This window comes from Tenebrio molitor, chromosome 2 (assembly GCF_963966145.1).
Source record: "Tenebrio molitor chromosome 2, icTenMoli1.1, whole genome shotgun sequence".
Classification (NCBI taxonomy): domain Eukaryota; kingdom Metazoa; phylum Arthropoda; class Insecta; order Coleoptera; family Tenebrionidae; genus Tenebrio; species Tenebrio molitor.
The window spans coordinates 10,888,811-10,905,892 of NC_091047.1; the positions used below are offsets into that span (position 1 = coordinate 10,888,811).

General features: G+C 33.5%; 5 protein-coding genes across 6 annotated transcripts; 3 read left to right on the forward strand and 2 right to left on the reverse strand.

Moving 5' to 3' along the window:
* The first annotated feature begins 34 nt into the window (after positions 1-34).
* Positions 35-2,200, forward strand: Art1 (arginine methyltransferase 1). Of its 2 annotated transcripts, none has more exons than XM_069037319.1 (2): positions 35-193; positions 596-2,200. In XM_069037319.1, exons 1-2 carry the CDS (start codon positions 128-130, stop codon positions 1,691-1,693), a joined length of 1,164 nt encoding a protein of 387 aa, XP_068893420.1. In that variant the 5' UTR covers positions 35-127; the 3' UTR covers positions 1,694-2,200. The 2 variants fall into 2 exon arrangements, with proteins under 2 accessions (XP_068893420.1, XP_068893421.1); XM_069037320.1 differs by lacking the exon at positions 35-193 and adding an exon at positions 296-436.
* A 261-nt stretch (positions 2,201-2,461) lies between these two features.
* Sec10 (Exocyst complex component Sec10) lies at positions 2,462-6,502 on the reverse strand. Its single transcript, XM_069037304.1, has 16 exons — positions 6,189-6,502; positions 6,006-6,130; positions 5,835-5,952; positions 5,590-5,787; positions 5,470-5,534; positions 5,237-5,420; positions 4,963-5,180; positions 4,802-4,912; positions 4,653-4,748; positions 4,443-4,602; positions 4,157-4,392; positions 3,276-3,362; positions 3,119-3,224; positions 2,912-3,068; positions 2,699-2,856; positions 2,462-2,643 (listed from the first exon to the last, which is right to left on the reverse strand). The coding sequence occupies exons 1-16, from the start codon at positions 6,219-6,221 to the stop codon at positions 2,557-2,559; spliced, it is 2,139 nt and encodes a 712-aa protein (XP_068893405.1). The 5' UTR covers positions 6,222-6,502; the 3' UTR covers positions 2,462-2,556.
* A 398-nt stretch (positions 6,503-6,900) lies between these two features.
* LOC138122924 (transmembrane protein 50A-like) lies at positions 6,901-7,714 on the forward strand. Its single transcript, XM_069037330.1, has 3 exons — positions 6,901-7,043; positions 7,100-7,367; positions 7,419-7,714. The coding sequence occupies exons 1-3, from the start codon at positions 6,939-6,941 to the stop codon at positions 7,523-7,525; spliced, it is 480 nt and encodes a 159-aa protein (XP_068893431.1). The 5' UTR covers positions 6,901-6,938; the 3' UTR covers positions 7,526-7,714.
* Positions 7,529-8,735, reverse strand: LOC138122921 (G patch domain-containing protein 11). The gene is made up of 3 exons (XM_069037327.1): positions 8,562-8,735; positions 8,049-8,508; positions 7,529-7,989 (listed from the first exon to the last, which is right to left on the reverse strand). Exons 1-3 carry the CDS (start codon positions 8,609-8,611, stop codon positions 7,729-7,731), a joined length of 771 nt encoding a protein of 256 aa, XP_068893428.1. The 5' UTR covers positions 8,612-8,735; the 3' UTR covers positions 7,529-7,728.
* A 6,092-nt stretch (positions 8,736-14,827) lies between these two features.
* LOC138124176 (phospholipase A1 VesT1.02-like) lies at positions 14,828-16,585 on the forward strand. The gene is made up of 5 exons (XM_069039127.1): positions 14,828-14,965; positions 15,290-15,359; positions 15,410-15,781; positions 15,831-16,205; positions 16,255-16,585. Exons 2-5 carry the CDS (start codon positions 15,305-15,307, stop codon positions 16,503-16,505), a joined length of 1,053 nt encoding a protein of 350 aa, XP_068895228.1. The 5' UTR covers positions 14,828-14,965; positions 15,290-15,304; the 3' UTR covers positions 16,506-16,585.
* The last annotated feature ends 497 nt before the right edge of the window (positions 16,586-17,082 follow it).

Below are 17,082 nucleotides of genomic sequence, written 5' to 3' on the forward strand. Positions count from 1 at the left end.
CTGAATTAAATGCGCCAACGGTCTACCGCCATCTTTTTTGTGCGCAAGTGCAACGACCACTCCATCCAGACACCTCTTGCCCCTCTCCTTCCTCCGTCCATGAACAGTTGTTTGCAAGTTGACAGATATGGCGTCTTGTGAAATCAAAGAAACTTTGGTGTTCAATAACAGCACAGGAAAAATGGGATCAAATGTTCGTATATCATAATCGTATCAAACTGTAGGCTGTGAAAGTATTTTTCAAAGTAGTGGTTGTATACTCTTCGAAGTTTTCCTATTCGGCCTTTTATAAAAAGTAACTAAAATTAGAAGCGCTTTATGTGAAATTCCCCTAAATTTTTTTTGCTAATTGTCAATTTGACAGTGAAGGAGTTGAAAGCGTGTATGTTCGGCGCGAAAGATTCCGGTTTATGTTCTTAATCCTTGTTAAATAAAGGTAAAATGAGTAATCTTGCGTTGCTAAGTGCATTACAATGGCTTGGTAATAAAATTTGCATAATAGTAAGGGTGGTTTGAGGGGTTTTTGTGAAACTGGTTATGAAACACGTTTTTCTTGTAGTGCGTATATAACAATGCGATTTATTTTTTTATGTAGGATAATCTGCACCAAATGGAAAGCATGGATGTCACCGTGACAAATAACCACATCCTGAAGGAGGAGAAGAATGTCGTCAAAGAAGAAAGGATGGAAGATATCCCAGCGGAAGAAATGACCTCGCGTGATTATTATTTTGACTCGTATGCTCATTTTGGAATACATGAAGAAATGTTGAAAGATGAAGTAAGGACTTTAACTTATCGGAACTCGATGCACCATAATAAACACTTATTCGCGGGTAAAACTGTGATGGATATTGGCTGTGGAACGGGCATTCTCAGTATGTTCGCAGCCAAAGCGGGCGCCAAACGTGTCTTTGCCGTTGAATGCTCCAATATTGTCGATTACGCGCGTAAAATTGTCGAAACAAACAAGCTCGATCACATCATTACCATAATTAAGGGCAAAGTTGAAGAGATCGAATTGCCGGACGGAGTTGAAAAAGTCGACATAATAATTTCTGAGTGGATGGGTTACTGCCTATTCTACGAAAGCATGTTAGATACCGTATTGTTCGCTCGAGACAAGTGGCTTAAACCTGACGGCCTACTGTTCCCTGATCGTTGCTCTCTGTTCATTACTGCTATCGAAGACAGACAGTACAAAGACGAGAAAATTAATTGGTGGGATGACGTGTACGGTTTTGATATGAGCTCCATTCGTAAGGTCGCCATTAGTGAGCCCCTCGTTGACGTAGTAGATCCGAAACAAATCGTTACGAATTCGTGCTTAGTGAAAGAAGTTGATTTGTACACTGTTAAGAAGCAAGATCTGGAGTTTTCGGCTCCATTTAGTTTAATGGTCCGCAGGAACGACTACGTCCAGGCTCTTGTCACCTTCTTTACAGTAGAATTCACAAAATGCCACAAACGAATTGGATTTACTACTGCGCCGGATGCTCCATACACTCATTGGAAACAAACTGTGTTTTATTTTGAAGATTACATGACTGTTAAAAAAGGTGAAGAAATTAACGGGACTTTTACCATGAAACCTAATCCGCGGAACAACAGAGATTTGGATTTCGTTATTGAACTTAATTTCAAAGGGGAACTATGCGAGGTTCATGAAAATAATAGATACCGCATGCGTTAAATCATTTCAAACTGGACTACAAGTGCTTACTTTTTAACTTCCCAAAAGATACTCTCGACTTTTCCCGACAAACCCTAATTTTGAAACTAGTCTTAGATCTACATAATTTTATCATCTTGTAAAGTGAAAAATCAGTACGTTTATTTATATATACAGTTCTCTTTTTTACCAACCTTGCTTTATTTTTGTTCGTTTAATTTGCTGTCGAGGACGTCTCATTGAAGAATCTCCTAATGCGAAATACGAATTAATTGAGAAAAATTATTAGTAAATTGGTTTCTAAGAGTGTCAAGTATTATTATTTCTCTGGCTGTCACATTTTTATAAAGAAAACCCCGCTGTGGGAGCAGCTGACTACTTGTAGCGTAATACCAGCGACTACTTATTATCTATGTTAAAATGAGCATAAGTGAATTAGTTTCAATACCCATTAATATTGTGAATTAAATAATTCTTGCAAGTTTGCATTGTAAACATGAGTAATCTTAATAAAAGAAAATCCTTTAATTTTATATAATTTTTGTCAAAAACCTGTTTTCTTCATGCACTCCCAATCCCGCTCTAGGTGATCCTAACGTGTAATCGAGCGAGCATTATCAATAACGTAATTTTCTTCAAAAAAAAATCTACGTACTTTACCAACAAAAAGATCGTTCCAATTGTGTCCCAATTACATCAAAAGTTCAAAGTGTAAAAGTCCTGAATGTAACGAACCGTGCACCTCGACAAACCTACTAAAAATGGACATGCAGGCTTGAAATGAGAATCTTTGTAAATACATAATACCCTTTTATCAGAGTTATATCATAGTTACACTTTAATGACCTTACTCTGTTAGAATAAGTTATTCTATTGTGGTTGCTTTACACTTTTAGAAAATTCTGCTTTTGCGTCTTAAAATCACTCCGAAGTTGAATGAAATTATGAAGCACCGACCTATCCAAATTAACCTTAAATAAAAAAATTTAAGAACTTAGGCAAAATTTTGTACATGCGCCGCCTTACCAGTGAATCTTCTGAACATACTTGCTGCAAATTCTCCGGTTTCACAAGCAGTAAGTTGCACAGTGCATGCAAAGTTTCGAACAACTCCGCCACCAGAGGTCCCAGATGCTTGGTACACGATCTGTACTCATTTAAGTCGCAAATTGCAACCATTGCACCTGACAAATTGTACCTTTACGTGATTAATTATACAAATGTAATTAGACATTCTACCTGGGGTATTAAATTGAAACTGTAATAGATGGTCGTAAACCACGCGATGTAAACGGATTCCCACTTCTTGCAATAGTGCAGTGACATTGTTGCCGTCTAAGTTGCTCTTAATTTCTTTAATGACGTTGGTGATATATTGGGAAACAGCTTTGCACGCCTGGAAGCATATCATAAAATATAAAATGAACTTATTTTTAACGAGTTTACCGGTGAAGCGACCGTGTCAAAGTCATCGGTTTCCGGTTTAAAGTCTGTTTTTTTCTGTTCCGACTGCAAATATAACTTAACCCACGTGGCGATCGCGTTTAATGTCCTGTTGATAATTAATGATAAAGAAATACATTTCGTTAAGGGTACTAGTCACCTGTCTAATCCAGTATTGACCTTTCTCTCGATATCTTCTAGGACAAATTTTTTCTTTTGAATGCAGTCGTTGTATTTTGGAGTGTTACTGAAAAATTATTGTCCTCAACAGGTTTCAGGGCTTTCAACCTTTGTGGAAATGTGTATTCAAACACTGTCTTTAGTGGATCTTAAGTACATACACAGCCCACCAAAAAATTGCAATGCAACGATTATTAATTACTAATTTTAAGTACAATGTGTTGCTACTTGTATTTTGGTGAGTTACGATGATGTATGTACGGTCGATGGACAAATAAAACTGGGACACTTAATTTAAGCTATGTAAATCACACTGTTGAATTGTCAATATATTTGTCAGTTTCTATATAATATGTCATACCAAAGTTAACTTATTTGTGATAAAGCCGTCATTAAACGATGGGAATTTGTAAATTTTGAATTTATGTGATTGTCATTTTTGTCCCAGTTTTATTTGTCCATCGACTGTACATGTAAAAATTTGAATACTTTTTGCATAACCTTCTCTTAAATAACTTTGATGATTTTTTATAAGAAAAAACGCTCACTGTATCACTCAAGTTTAACATGACTCAAAAAAACGAGTAACAGCTGTCGTAAGGACTTGGACCCTTTTTTGATAAACACCTTTACCTTCAATGGAAAATAAAATTTCTGAAGTTTTAATCATTTCACGAAATAACAAACATTTCACTTTATTATTCTTTACTGCTGCACTGTTAATTGTAAAAAATACTGAAGCCAATAAATAATACCTAATAAAAATTGTTTTCGAAACAAATGTACTCTTGAGAAATACGACATCCTAATGTGTACGTTTAAAAAAAAAATAAGATTATGTATAGGTATATCTCAACTTACACAATTAATGGTACTACCAAATCAGTGAACTGTTTCTCTAACAGGTGAGTTATATTATTACTTTGGTGGACAACGGTGAAAAAATACAACGTAGATGGATTCTTGGAGCCTTCTACTACTGGTATTGCTTGAAGGCCAAGTTCTAGGGCATAATCCACGTGTTCTATGAGCAAAGAGTTAAGCAGACGATCCAAAATTTGCGTGGCGTTGGATGCTTTATCTTCAGGTTTTGAGAGCTGAACAGAATTTGTAAAAAAATAGCGCCACGTGTTTATGACAAGTTTACCAATTGGCAACGTTGGAAAGCGTGTTTGGTGTCTTGTAAAATTGTAATGGCTAGCTCCTCAGACAAAAACGTTTCACCACCGTAATTTTCTATTTGGGCGATGTTGATGTTGGCTCTGGTTCCTATTACAGCTTGCAAGTCTCGTCTCAAGTCTTGAAAACTACAATTTCATTGTTTGAATTATGTAAATTCTGTAGCGCAAACGCGTACCCTCCAGATTGAATTTGTTTCTTTTGGTGGTTCTTGGACTCGTAATATTTCTGTAAATATGCTGAACTGCGTTCTTTTAAGCATTTTAACTCCAGTCTAAAAGTCAAGAAGGTAAAAACAAAAAACTTACATGCTGACTCATAACATACGCTATGTAGTTATCAATATACTTATTGAATATATTGCTTGTTAATTTATTTAAATAATTCTTATCATTTCCCATGTTAAAGATTGATAATTCTTGAGATAATTGATTTGTTCTGAAATGACAACATCAATATTGCAATTTCTAAATATTTGAGTAGTTTACCTAAAATATAAATCATACAGTGTTCTTAAATAATTGTAACTATCTAACTTGGAGGACAGTTTTGATGCTATATATTCTTGTATTTTTAAATGATAAATATTTAAGACAAATTTTGCCATCACTTGTTCTGGATTATTAAAGACTTTTTTAATAACTTCATAGTTTTGCTTACATAATGGAAGTAAGTGAGCAAAAACATCTTTACTTAACAGGCAACCCTAAAATAATCAAATGACTGTATAATTTTAAACTCTGAACAGTGTAAATAACATACTGCTTGACTTCTTTCTATATATGCATCAACACATTGTGGGTATCCTTTAAACTGGGATAAAACACTTGCAATTTCTTTCATTCTTTTGAAATCATCCCTTCTTTGTGCTGTAGAAAACTCTTCAATTAAAGCTCTTTCAGTTTCATCATATTTTCTTTCAATTTTTCTCTTCAAACCTTCAAATCTAAAAACAAATGTCTATGTGTCTGAGATACTGTATAAAAATGCCTTACTTTGGTGATGGTAAATCTTGTGAAATTAAATATAACTTTTGAACAATTTCTGCTGCTTCATCTATCTATAATAAACAGTTCAATAAAATGTTAGTTTTATACAAATATATTCTGAATTACTCTTCCAGGATCTGTGAATGTGCCAGATGTGAGAGGGCCAGTAGTTATAAATTCATTTAAATGTGTCATTAAATTTTGGGCATCTACAACTCTTGCTCGAGGCCCATTAACACTATCTAATTGATCACCTAAATGCAAAACTTTTGTTGCAACATGATTAATTTTCCCATCTAATTCTTGAAATGTATCAATAGCTTGCTAGAAAATAGTTGTTACATTAATGTTTATATTAAGTAAATAATTACTTTATTTTGTTCTAGTAAATTGTGAATTTCTTGAAAAAATAGGGCCTCATCCTCTCGCACAGCAGCTTCAAGTCTTTCACATTTCTTTTTTTGTCTTTCTTGCAATAATGTCAAATCTCTAGAAGAATTATTAGTGAATTCAATAAATTAAGAATAGATTTTTAAAATTACTTGATCGCTTGGACAAAAGAATCATGTAATAAAGTGGGATTAAAATCTTCATCGCCGTCACTTTTAGTTTCAGCAATTGTTCTCCAGGCTAATCTTTCAACAAATTCTTCAGCATCAAAAGGCTCCTGAAGCAAATTTTCAGTCACTCTGGTGCATAACAAGGAAATTCTATTATGAATATACCTGTTCTAATTCTTTCATATATTGTTGCATCATTTTGAATTAGTTAATTTACAAACGAAATAAAATATGAAGAATTTGAGGGGTGTATTTAGTGTTTTTAGTGAGCGATGAGTAATTCTAGTGACGTCAACATTAGAAACTTTAAACGGACTGAATTAGGTTAAGTTAAAATATTTTCTTTTTAATATCGACAAATTCATTTTTTTTTTATTTAACAATAAGTTTTGTGTTAATTTGTCTTAATTTTCAAACAATTGTGTTGGAATGACAAAGACTGATCTGCATTCTTTGTCTTTCGGAAAAGTTATAAGTTACTAAAAGACACCCGCAAGGTGGCACTCCTCCACTCCAGGTTAATGGTCTACTACGTTTATAAGAAGTATTTTATTCAAAAATAGAGATAAAAAATTTAAATTTTAATTCAGTGAATGTTCTAAATTGAAACAATGGAAACAGATTGAAAGCAAAATATTCCTTTTTAAAATTGAAACAAAATGTCTTCTATGTTTTTATGATTAAAGAATCAAATTTAAAATAAATTGAACACATCAATCTCAAAACGATTTGAATAATAGTTAATATAAACGTAGTTAATTATCTAAATCTGTTGCCAACATTAATATACATGATTCTAAAAGTTGTTACTCTTGGTTGTCAAATGAATTTTCACTCGAACTGTCAATGTCAAATGACAAGCAAATGGTAAATGCATTGTTTATATTGTCACTGAAATATACAAACTAAAACAAAATGGGTATTAGTGATTGTTTCGAAAATATAAGCATTCCGCCGTGTATTTGGTTCGAAGGTGGCGACAAACGAAACGCGTATGCTTCAATTATTGCAGGATTCTTGGTAGGTCTCCCTGTTTGTTTAAAAATGGACATGATTCATTTATTTGGATTTCTTAGTTCTTTGTGGGATGGTGGATAATAATCGATGCGGCAAGTGTATATCCTGGAACAGTAGTAGCAGGTTATCATATGTGTGGTGTTGTTGGAACTATATCTTTGATAATGATAAATTCTGTCTCCAATGCGCAAATGAGGGGCGACGCTTATGAAGGGGGCTGTTTACAATCAAGAGGGGCCAAGGTCTGGTTGTTTGTAGGTTTTGTTATGGGTTTTGCTTCAGTGATTGCATCATGTGGTATACTTTTTGCTGATTTTGTGGGCAAAAGTAAGTTTGGAGACGAGATAATAACTTTTTATGAATACTTTTTCTTTGTAGAAGATGCACACTACTGGCCAGGAGTGGGATTATTTTTGCAGAATGTTTTTATTTTTATTGCATCTTTGATATTTAAATTTGGGAGATCTGAAGATATTTGGACATAAACATTCTAACTTTCTCACATATTTAATGTGCTTTGTGTTTACAATAAGTTGCAGCTTTTTTAATTATGAGTCTACCTTTGATAAAAGTGATTGGTAGATACTTAATTATGTTTTATGTAAAAGTAACGTATGTAGAGGATAAGAATGTAATTTATTTGTTAATATTTACTAAATACTCTAAAATTTTTACTTTTTGGTTTTTCTCAACCATCATCATGATCATTTCTATATGGTCCAGGGCAATTTGTTTGTAAATCTTCTTCATCTGTTGCAATAAAAGCACAAAACATACAATACAGGTGTTTGGTTCTGAGATACTGAATTATTTCAATTAAATTTTCTTCTGTACAGTAACAATCAAATTCTTCATTGAATTCCTCTTCATCATCTTCATCTTGAATATTTCTTTTCTTTTTTATCGTATCTCTTGTCCAAAAGTACTCTTGTACTGGTTCATTTATATCCTATTAACAAGAAAATAATTACGTAATCATTATAAACAGTACTTAATTATTGATCTTACATTTCTGAAATCTAAATCCTCGCAGGCTTTCTCTGCTGTAATAAAATCCTTATGTAAAAATCTTTGTGCTTGTTTAATTTTATTGATTGTTTGAAATTCACTTATGGTATGTGTCAAAATGTTATCCTTAAATTCTCTTTTCTTTATAATTTTCTCCTTGACTTTACTTTCTGTTCCAAGACCAGATTTTCCACTTTTTACTTCAATTTTTATAGGTTCAGTAATACCAGATTTAGTTTTCCCTAAACCTTGTCCTTGTTTAAATCCCATCTTTTCTAATAATTTAAAACCTTTATTGTCACTTGAGATAGCAGTATTCAATCCATTCTCTCTAAGTTCTGCTTCTCGTTCTTTACTGTTTTTTGGTTTCTTTGCTTCAATATCCTTCCGTTTCTTTTCCAATTCATATCTTCTTTTTGTTGTGCGATTAAATACTAAACCTGGACGTAAGTCCTCTTTACTACGAGAAAAAAATGTAGAAAACACATAGCAAAGTTCACAGCGACAAACTACCAATTCATTAGAAGTTTATCTGACATATAATCCTCCTCCGAATCAGACATTTTATGGTGGTAGGTTCTAACTCTAATCACTTTACTTCTTAGTTATGATCGTTTTTACAAAAAACACACTCTAAACTAAGGTTATAAAATTAAGGTTGCAAGCTGTCAACACTGTCAACCTAGGCTGTCAGCTGTCAACCCACAGAACACCTGTCAACTGTCAACATAAGTGACAAATCCAAGTCGTTCCGTCCATCTGACGTTGCTTACATTACTGCTAATAAATAACATATTTTAACAAAATTTGTTTAAGTATATGCAAATTGTGATAGTTTACACTTTCTTGTATTATGTGAAGCATAAGTACTTTGGGTGTTTATTCGTTTTTTTTTTAATATCTCGTAGTTCGGAAATTTGCAACATTTTCTTTTTTATAATTTATCTCTCTTTTCTACAATACTACTTTCGACTGTTTAATTCACCTGTCATTTTTCTAATAAAATATTTAGTAACGTTTACTTTCGTAGCCTAGCAACAGCAAATTCCAGCGACTATTCAACCTCTGATTCAACTCACATCAAATTCTCCAATAAAAATGCACGATTTGTCATTTCTGGGCCAATCATAACGAAACTAGTATAGAAAAAGCTATTTATGCACCAAGGGCGTTACAACGATGATTACGCCCGGAGAACGATGAATCCAGCTCGAGGGCTTTAGCCCGAGAGATGGATATCGTTCGATGGGCGTAATCATTCGGTGACGCCGTGGTGCATACAAGATTTTATTTTTTACTGTACGTGTTCTTTAAAAAAAAAATTGGCATCTTTGCAATTATGAATTGATGAGGGCGTTATGAATTCATTACGCCCGCTTATTATTATTACGCCCTGTTTTATTCCCCGGTTGTTATGGACATGTTTACGTATTTCGTATCCTAGGAGTTATCATGCAATTATACTAAAGTGAAAAATAAATCAAAATAGTGATGATTATCAGGAAAATTTATTATAAGGGGTGTATCAAAAAGGACGGACAGGCGTTTTAGTAGCATAGCATACATAGACCCCGATTTTGTAACAAAAATTGTTCTGCAGCTTTCAGTTCAAGAAAAAACTCCCAGAAAGTGAAAATGAAAATGGCAGCAACGCAATAAGTAACTAAAAACTACCGTATTTAGTTGTCATGGTTACATTTTTTTCTTCAACTGTTGGTCAAAACGCCTAATAACATTCACACTGGAATGTCTTCCGTTAGCAAAACGCATGGTGTATGTCTTTGCAGCTAAATACCGCGTTATTTTTTGGGACACTAAGAGCTAAATACATATTACAATATTCATCTGGTAAAACTCATTTTGAAAACAATTTGAAAATTGTCACAATTTAATTGACATTTATATTTTACAAAGGTTTTTTTTTCGTTGCTATGATATGTTAGCAATGTTGCCGCGTTTGAAAACTGCTCCCCCACACCAAATTTCATCATATTTAACACTAACGAAGAAACGGATTTTGAACGTATTCGTGAAAGGAATTTTTGGATATCTGTTGAGGGCACCTTTGAGAGTTGACACATACAATTATGTTCCCACATCAATAACAGGAACATTTAGTTTTACAGGTAGTTTAGTTGTAACTTCCAAAAGCTCTTGCGCGTTAACGAAAGGCCGAAAGCAAAAACAAAATTTTCTTCATGTTCCATGTTTACCCTAAATTGTGTACCTTCTTTGGTGTCCGTCCTTTTTGACACATCCGATATAAATTTTGTTCGTTGAATAGGTAATCCCTCGAATACCACTCTTAGTCAAAGTTAAGTAGACTATTTTTGTGGTGTTCTCGCTCATGTCCCCCACGCTTGAGAATACCACTCGTGCTTCGCACTCGTGATATTCAAATTCAAGCGTGGGTGACATTCGTGACAGCACCACAAAAATAATCGACATAACTTTGCCTACTCGTGGTATTATAAGTGAATAGAACTGATTTGCTTGTTTAGTCCAAAAATTGAAAATATACTTAGGAAACGTTACAAATATGTAACCAATTAATTAAGTTCTATAAGAATTATGCTATCGTCATATTTGATTTTTTAAAAAGTGTCTGTTACCAATATAATAAGAAATAAAATATTTCCGCCTCACATTTCAATGTTTTATTTTCAAATCTGTTACCTAAGTGTAATTAACAGGTATAGTGCGGGAATTCCTTTTTCGCTTTTATGACAGGCACCATGGTGTAAATCAAGTAGTAAACGTTAAAGACCTATAATTATATAAAGGGTGTTTTTTAAAATTTGGCGTCGAAGTAGGCGTTGGAGAGTCGATTGAGATCGCACCACTCGTGTAAAAGATTTAAAGAGCTGATGCGTGATCCGTAACCTGTATAGTGCGTTCACAATCGACAGTTCAATGCCTACTTCGATGCCAAATGTAAAAAAACACCGGTTATCACAAACCATTCCATTAGGCTGTGTATACCTGCACCCCTTCGAACACAGGCAAACAGATAAACTATACAGGGCAAGTCACAAGGCTTATTTCTGAATTTATTTTGTACGCAACCAAAAATACTAATTACGCTGACCACTTGACACCGTTTATAACGTAGGTATGTAATTTGGCTAAAAATGTCATAATGACATTATCCTGTTCTGATTAATGAAACAACTGTCATTCATTCTGCGTTCAAGAATGCTTCTTGGTTTTTAGACACATCTTTTCTTATTTTTTTTTTATACAAACATTTACATAAATGAATAAAAACAGGAATGAATATTACGATAATACTATCCAGGTAAGGCTGACACTTCCGAGGAACTATAGTATATTTTTTCCTGGTAGGCGGTTGCGCGCCCCATTTACAAAATCCTGCAACGAAATGCGACCTCCCTATTGGTTAGTGGAATAGAGTAACCAATAGGGAGGTATTCTACTATAGTAGTATTTTTATATCAGTGAACATTAACTTTGCATAAACAATGCAATAATGTAGGTATGCACACGTCTGTGCACTAAAATTAAGCACAAGACTATTTTTCACAATATTTTAGTTGTATACCTAATACGGGTCTCATAAAGATCGCCTTGGTCTAATGTAATTGATAAAACATTTGAAAACATTTTTGAATTGTTGTCTAAATGACGCAGCATTTTGACATTCCTAAAAAAAATAACCTGATTTACATAAATATTTTTGTTGCTAAGAATTTCGTCATGTCCCGTTTAAACTATAAAATATTTGATGTGCTTAATTTTATTACACAGTGGTGTACATAAACAATGACTTTGGAATTTTTTGTTACAATGTGTAACTCTAAATATGTATACAGGTTGATTCACGAGTAATAATGAGCCTAATCAAAATTTGTGATGCAGCCAACATTACATTTGCACCGATTACGTAGATTTAAAAAATATATTTTAATTTTATAAAACATAGTCACATGCCCGACATAACATTTTTCGTTAAATTTAATCAAAATCATGTGGAATCCATTTAAGTTAACGGTTAACGCTTAACTTCACCTTCAGTCGTATGGGGGACATGTATTGTTGGTTCCATCACAAATTTTGTTAGGCTCATTATTACTCGTGAATCACCCTGTATCATAATAATAATAGCAACTAAGTTACATTTATAAAAAAATATATATAACACAGGCTGTCTCAAAATTCGCGAATTCCAAATTCAGAGCGTTGTAGGGGATCACTTCGGTAGTCCAAATATGGAAATAAAAAAAAATTCGGAACTCCCCTCACAAAGATACATTGGTCTGAAGGTTCTTCAAATACACGCTGAAAAGTTCAGTGTTTATTGTTATTTATGGTGTAGATGATATAATTCTATTCTTTCCTGATTTAAATAAAATTATGAAATACATAGTGCCTTTTTTTTAACGCTGGCCATAGGGATTTACATGCTAAAAATTTAGGGTCTGTTAATGAGCTTTTTAGAAGGAATTTAAGTGAAATTTGGTAGGATATTAGATTAGTATTTTATAAATCAATTTCAGTGCGGCCCATCGTACATCACAGAATTAGAGCAAAAATAGTTTTATTAAATTTACCACGTAGCTTGCCAAGTACGCTGACCCTGACGTAATGTACCTAAACCCAACAAACGTCAAACAGTAATAATTTTCAATGGACTTCTTTTCAAATAAAGAAATTATTGAATGGTATAGACTTTGAAAAATGTGCAGTTTTATTTCATAAACATAAAACATAGGAAATCATAATTACATCAAAATAAATAAAATTCTACTTCAACAATATTAAACTATTTTAATTATTTTTGAATTTTCATTTCATAAATTGTTCAAACTGTCTTCCACAGGCTGCAAGTCACTAACCAAGACGATCATAAAAATTTTGTGAAACATTTTGTAACTGTCTAACGATTATAAAACCTTTTGGGCAAAAAATAATGTAATAAATTAAAAGTACTGAAATTGATTTATAAAATACTAATGTAATATTCTGCCATTTTTTTTTTAATATGTAATATTCTGCCAAATTTCACTTAAAAATTCCTGCTAAAAAGCTTATTAACAAGTTTTTGTCATGTAAATCCCTATGGCCAGCGTTAAAAAAAAGTCACTGTATAGTTATTTTGACGTTTATTTTGAAGTACCTAATACCCAAAATTGACAAGCGTCCGTTTTACTATCTTTATGGACGAGTCTCTAAAGAGGTAATGAACAATAAACGATATCATAAATCATGAATTATAATACAATCGAACATAAACTTTTTTTTTTAATTCTGGAATTAATTGTATGATATTGTTATTGGTTCGTTATTTTAATTAAGTAAGAGATACAAGTATCGTTCAAAGACAAAATATTCTTGTGGAAAAATTATTAAATTGTAAATAGAGAAAGAACATCAACAGTTCAGTTGAAGTGATAACAAAAACAAAGAAGTTCCTTTCATATTTATACCGTTAAAGAACATTACGAGTAAAATTAAAACAACGCTTCGGTTCACAAAAGCTGTATTTCCAAGACTGCTATCTATAACGCTGATTTAAAAAAAAATGTGTTCATTCCCAAAATTGGTAGCACCTATATGGTACTTTTTTTTATCGAGGAAGCAGAGGAAGCGGAGATGAGAATAGCTCAAAAAGTTTTCTTTTAGGAGCACCGATATCATTTTCAGGACATAAAATTTCTTGAATATTCGTAATTTTTTTATTTCATCCTGTGTCAAATTTCAATACTTTACGTCATCAGTTTGAATCCGGGAAAACGCAAAAAACGACCGGACGCCGGTTAAGTGTTGCTATTGGAAACACAAAAGTAACAATCGCAATAACAATTATTCAGGTTTAAGAAATGTTTTATTCAAAACTAGATCTAAATACAAATTAACAATTTAACTATTTCGGCCACAAAGAAGATGATGCACTTACTTTCGCAGACTAAAAACGTTCACAAATAAAATAATACAACCATTTAAACCAAATCTAAAAAATAGACCAGCCAGCAGCATAACCTCTTCCGTAATTTTCTTCACATTATTTTCTGATTTCCATTTACAAAAATGGCTGAATTGTTTTTGATACCTTTCACCAGACTTGCCAAATTATTTCAACAAAATCAACAAAATAAACAATTGCCAAACAGCCGTTGCTAATCGTAATCATGTTCCAAAAATGTGACTAGATTTGGAGCATTTGTTGAATTATTTTGAAATTAATTTCAATGTTTCTTTCAAACGAAATTTGAGGCAGAATGAAATAAAATACATAACGACATTCGTCCGTGAACTCTTTTTACAGTACTCGTTTCGAGTTTCAAGACTCGGTTCCTTCGTCGCCTCGTACTGTAAACTATGAGTTCCCGGACTTATAACGTTAATTACTTTGTTTCTGTCAGGGACAATTAATAAATACATAATATAAATTAGTAATAGGTAAAGAAGGCAACCACCCCAACTTCCGGACCACTGGATTTAGGAAGTCTTGAACATTTTTCAAAATATGTAATAATATTTTAAATTTATTTGTGTCGCAATGTCTGGTCAACGCAGTGAAATATTACATCTGCGTGGTATTTCATTTTTGTCGTGCTAGTCTGGCTCAATAAAATGAAGTTGAAATAATTTTTTTAGATGCAACCCCTAGTTTCAAATTGTTTTGGATTTTAGAAGCCTTTCTATCACTCATTCAAATATATTTCTTTTGCGTAAAATCATTTACACATTTTTACTTTATTATTAAATTTATTGCTCTTTAATTTTTATGTCTTCACGTATATGCATGTATACGTGCGTGAATATTGTTTCAATTGTTTATACCTGTAGCATCACACAAATATATAAAAACTACACGCAAATACCTGTTTTATTTACATGTGAGCTTCTTGTCAAGAGCAACTCTTTGCCCCACCTTTCGCACGACAAAACTTAAGGTAAGCGATTTTTTGGAAAATATTTTTTAAATTTGCTCTTAAAAACGTATTTAATCAATATATTTAGAAATTAACTTACAAATTTAATTTTAAACTCCTTGTTAATGTCACTGAATTTTTCTTTGATAGATATATGTAATAATACAAATGCAAATATGTCGAGAACATATTTAAACATATAGCCGATTCTCGTAATTTCCGTTTTTAGCTCGTAAACATATAATTAAGAACCTTCCACTTTAGTGAATACTAGTTTACTAACTCGATGACCTTCTGAACTTCTTTTATATTAGGGGATTTTCCGTCTAATTTACATTCTTACAGAAAATTTGTACGAAAATGTCTGAAAAATTTGCATCTTTCTTACTTCTCATTTTTTTCTCCAATATTTGGGGTAAGTTTGTACAAATAATTGTGTCCTTTAATTGTAACAAACTGATTTAGTTGCAAAGTCGGATATCGACGAGCGATTGAAAGAAGATTTTTTCAACATCTACAAAAAGACAGCCATCGAAGTGAAGGAAATTATGTATGATAACGTGACCCTCGCTGACATAAAATATTTCTTATTTACTAAAGACAATCCTGAAAATTACACCGAGATAGATCCACTTCAACCGGATGAATTAGGCAAGCAGAACGTTCGCCTTGTTTTCATCATTCACGGCTGGACCGAAAACAGAGAGAAACAATGGTACGAAGACTTGAAGGACGCATTTTTAAACCGGAAAGAGGGATACTACGTCGTTCAGGTAGACTGGAGTGAACCTGCGAATCAGCTTTACACGGTTTCGTCCTGGAATACTAAAGAAGTTGGTAAGTCGGGGTTTGCTGACAGTTGACGAGAATTAAAACAACCCCATAGGGCAATATATTGGTGAATTTGTGGTGGGTTTACATCAGAACTACTCAGTTCCGCTTGAGAACATTCTGATCGTGGGCCATTCTTTGGGCGGCCAAGTCTCTGGTTTCATCGGGAAGAAAGTTCAAGAACTAACCCACCGCAAACTACCCCGAATCGTAGCACTGGATCCTGCTGGTCCCTTCTTCATCAGCAGACCCGAGGAGGAGCGCTTGAACAAGAACGACGCAGAAGTTGTGGAGGTAATTCACACAGACGGAGGAATCTTTGGCTTCAAGGCGTCATGCGGTACCATCGACTTCTTCCCGAATGGAGGCAGTTCTCAGCCAGGTTGTGCCAGAATAGATCTGGCGGACATAAAGAGCGTAGTGGAGCCGGGTTGGTAAAACATCACCGTCGTTAACTCTTTTCACTTGTTGCGTTTTAGTAACTTGCGACCATCACAGGAGTTGGGGGTACTTTATTGAGGCCGTTTTGAATCCGAAAGAATTTGTGGCGACTAAATGCGGCAGCTGGCTCGAATATGAAGCGGGGACCTGTGGGAAGATACAAGTCGCGATGGGAGACTTGGAGACAAAGGAAACGGGAGAGTTTTATTTGCAGACCAATAGAGACAAGCCCTTTGCTAGGAAAAGACAAGGACTAGGACTGGGAAGTGTGTTGTCGGTGGTGGGGTAGTGAATTTATTGTATTATTGTATAGATAAATTTGTATTCTCTGTATCGCTCAGCAATATTAATAAATATTTAAAACCAGCAGTCTTGTAGTTTCAGTTGTCCAAATAGAATTCTACCAAAGGTGTAATCAGTTGCAATATATAAATAAAATATGTGTTTGTCTTTGCTGCTTATCTTTGTTCCTTTTATTTTCTTAACAATGAATATAGTCGCATCAAAAACAAAATACCTACATACGCAGCTATTCAGAAAACTCCCGTGGCATTTGCTGTCATTTGCAATTTTATATGTAATTTTTTTAGTTTATTTCATAAGTACTAATCACCTAATACTTCAATTGGCTGTACATAGGACCTAATCATCCTATTACCGACCCAAATTTCAAAAGATTATCATTAATTATATCATTTTGGGAAGCTCGAAATGTCGGAAGTTTTGTGAATGGTTTACACATAAGTTTAGTTGTTCAAATCCACACTGTTATTGACTCATTTTGTCAATCTCATATCATTATCACAATATGTAGCTTTTTATAATTGCACTTTTGGACGTACAACACAGATAAAAGTATTTATACA

Excerpts from the sequence above, each read along its gene's own strand:
- Art1 (XM_069037319.1), top strand. The coding sequence starts at position 128 with ATGGCGTCTTGTGAAATCAAAGAAACTTTGGTGTTCAATAACAGCACA. Across the intron at positions 194-595 it reads CAGGAAAAATGGGATCAAAT|GATAATCTGCACCAAATGGA; the intron begins GTTCGTATATCA and ends TTTTTTATGTAG.
- Sec10 (XM_069037304.1), bottom strand. The coding sequence starts at position 6,221 with ATGATGCAACAATATATGAAAGAATTAGAACAG. Across the intron at positions 3,363-4,156 it reads TTGGTAGTACCATTAATTGT|TAACACTCCAAAATACAACG; the intron begins GTAAGTTGAGAT and ends ATAATTTTTCAG. Across the intron at positions 2,644-2,698 it reads TATGTTCAGAAGATTCACTG|GTTAATTTGGATAGGTCGGT; the intron begins GTAAGGCGGCGC and ends TTTTTATTTAAG.
- LOC138122924 (XM_069037330.1), top strand. The coding sequence starts at position 6,939 with ATGGGTATTAGTGATTGTTTCGAAAATATAAGCATTCCGCCGTGTATT. Across the intron at positions 7,044-7,099 it reads CAATTATTGCAGGATTCTTG|TTCTTTGTGGGATGGTGGAT; the intron begins GTAGGTCTCCCT and ends TGGATTTCTTAG. Across the intron at positions 7,368-7,418 it reads TGCTGATTTTGTGGGCAAAA|AAGATGCACACTACTGGCCA; the intron begins GTAAGTTTGGAG and ends TTTTCTTTGTAG.
- LOC138122921 (XM_069037327.1), bottom strand. The coding sequence starts at position 8,611 with ATGTCTGATTCGGAGGAGGATTATATGTCAGATAAACTTCTAATGAAT. Across the intron at positions 8,509-8,561 it reads GATAAACTTCTAATGAATTG|TAAAGAGGACTTACGTCCAG; the intron begins GTAGTTTGTCGC and ends TTTTTCTCGTAG. Across the intron at positions 7,990-8,048 it reads AGGATTTAGATTTCAGAAAT|GATATAAATGAACCAGTACA; the intron begins GTAAGATCAATA and ends TCTTGTTAATAG.
- LOC138124176 (XM_069039127.1), top strand. The coding sequence starts at position 15,305 with ATGTCTGAAAAATTTGCATCTTTCTTACTTCTCATTTTTTTCTCCAAT. Across the intron at positions 15,360-15,409 it reads TTTTTTCTCCAATATTTGGG|TTGCAAAGTCGGATATCGAC; the intron begins GTAAGTTTGTAC and ends AAACTGATTTAG. Across the intron at positions 16,206-16,254 it reads AAAGAGCGTAGTGGAGCCGG|TAACTTGCGACCATCACAGG; the intron begins GTTGGTAAAACA and ends GTTGCGTTTTAG.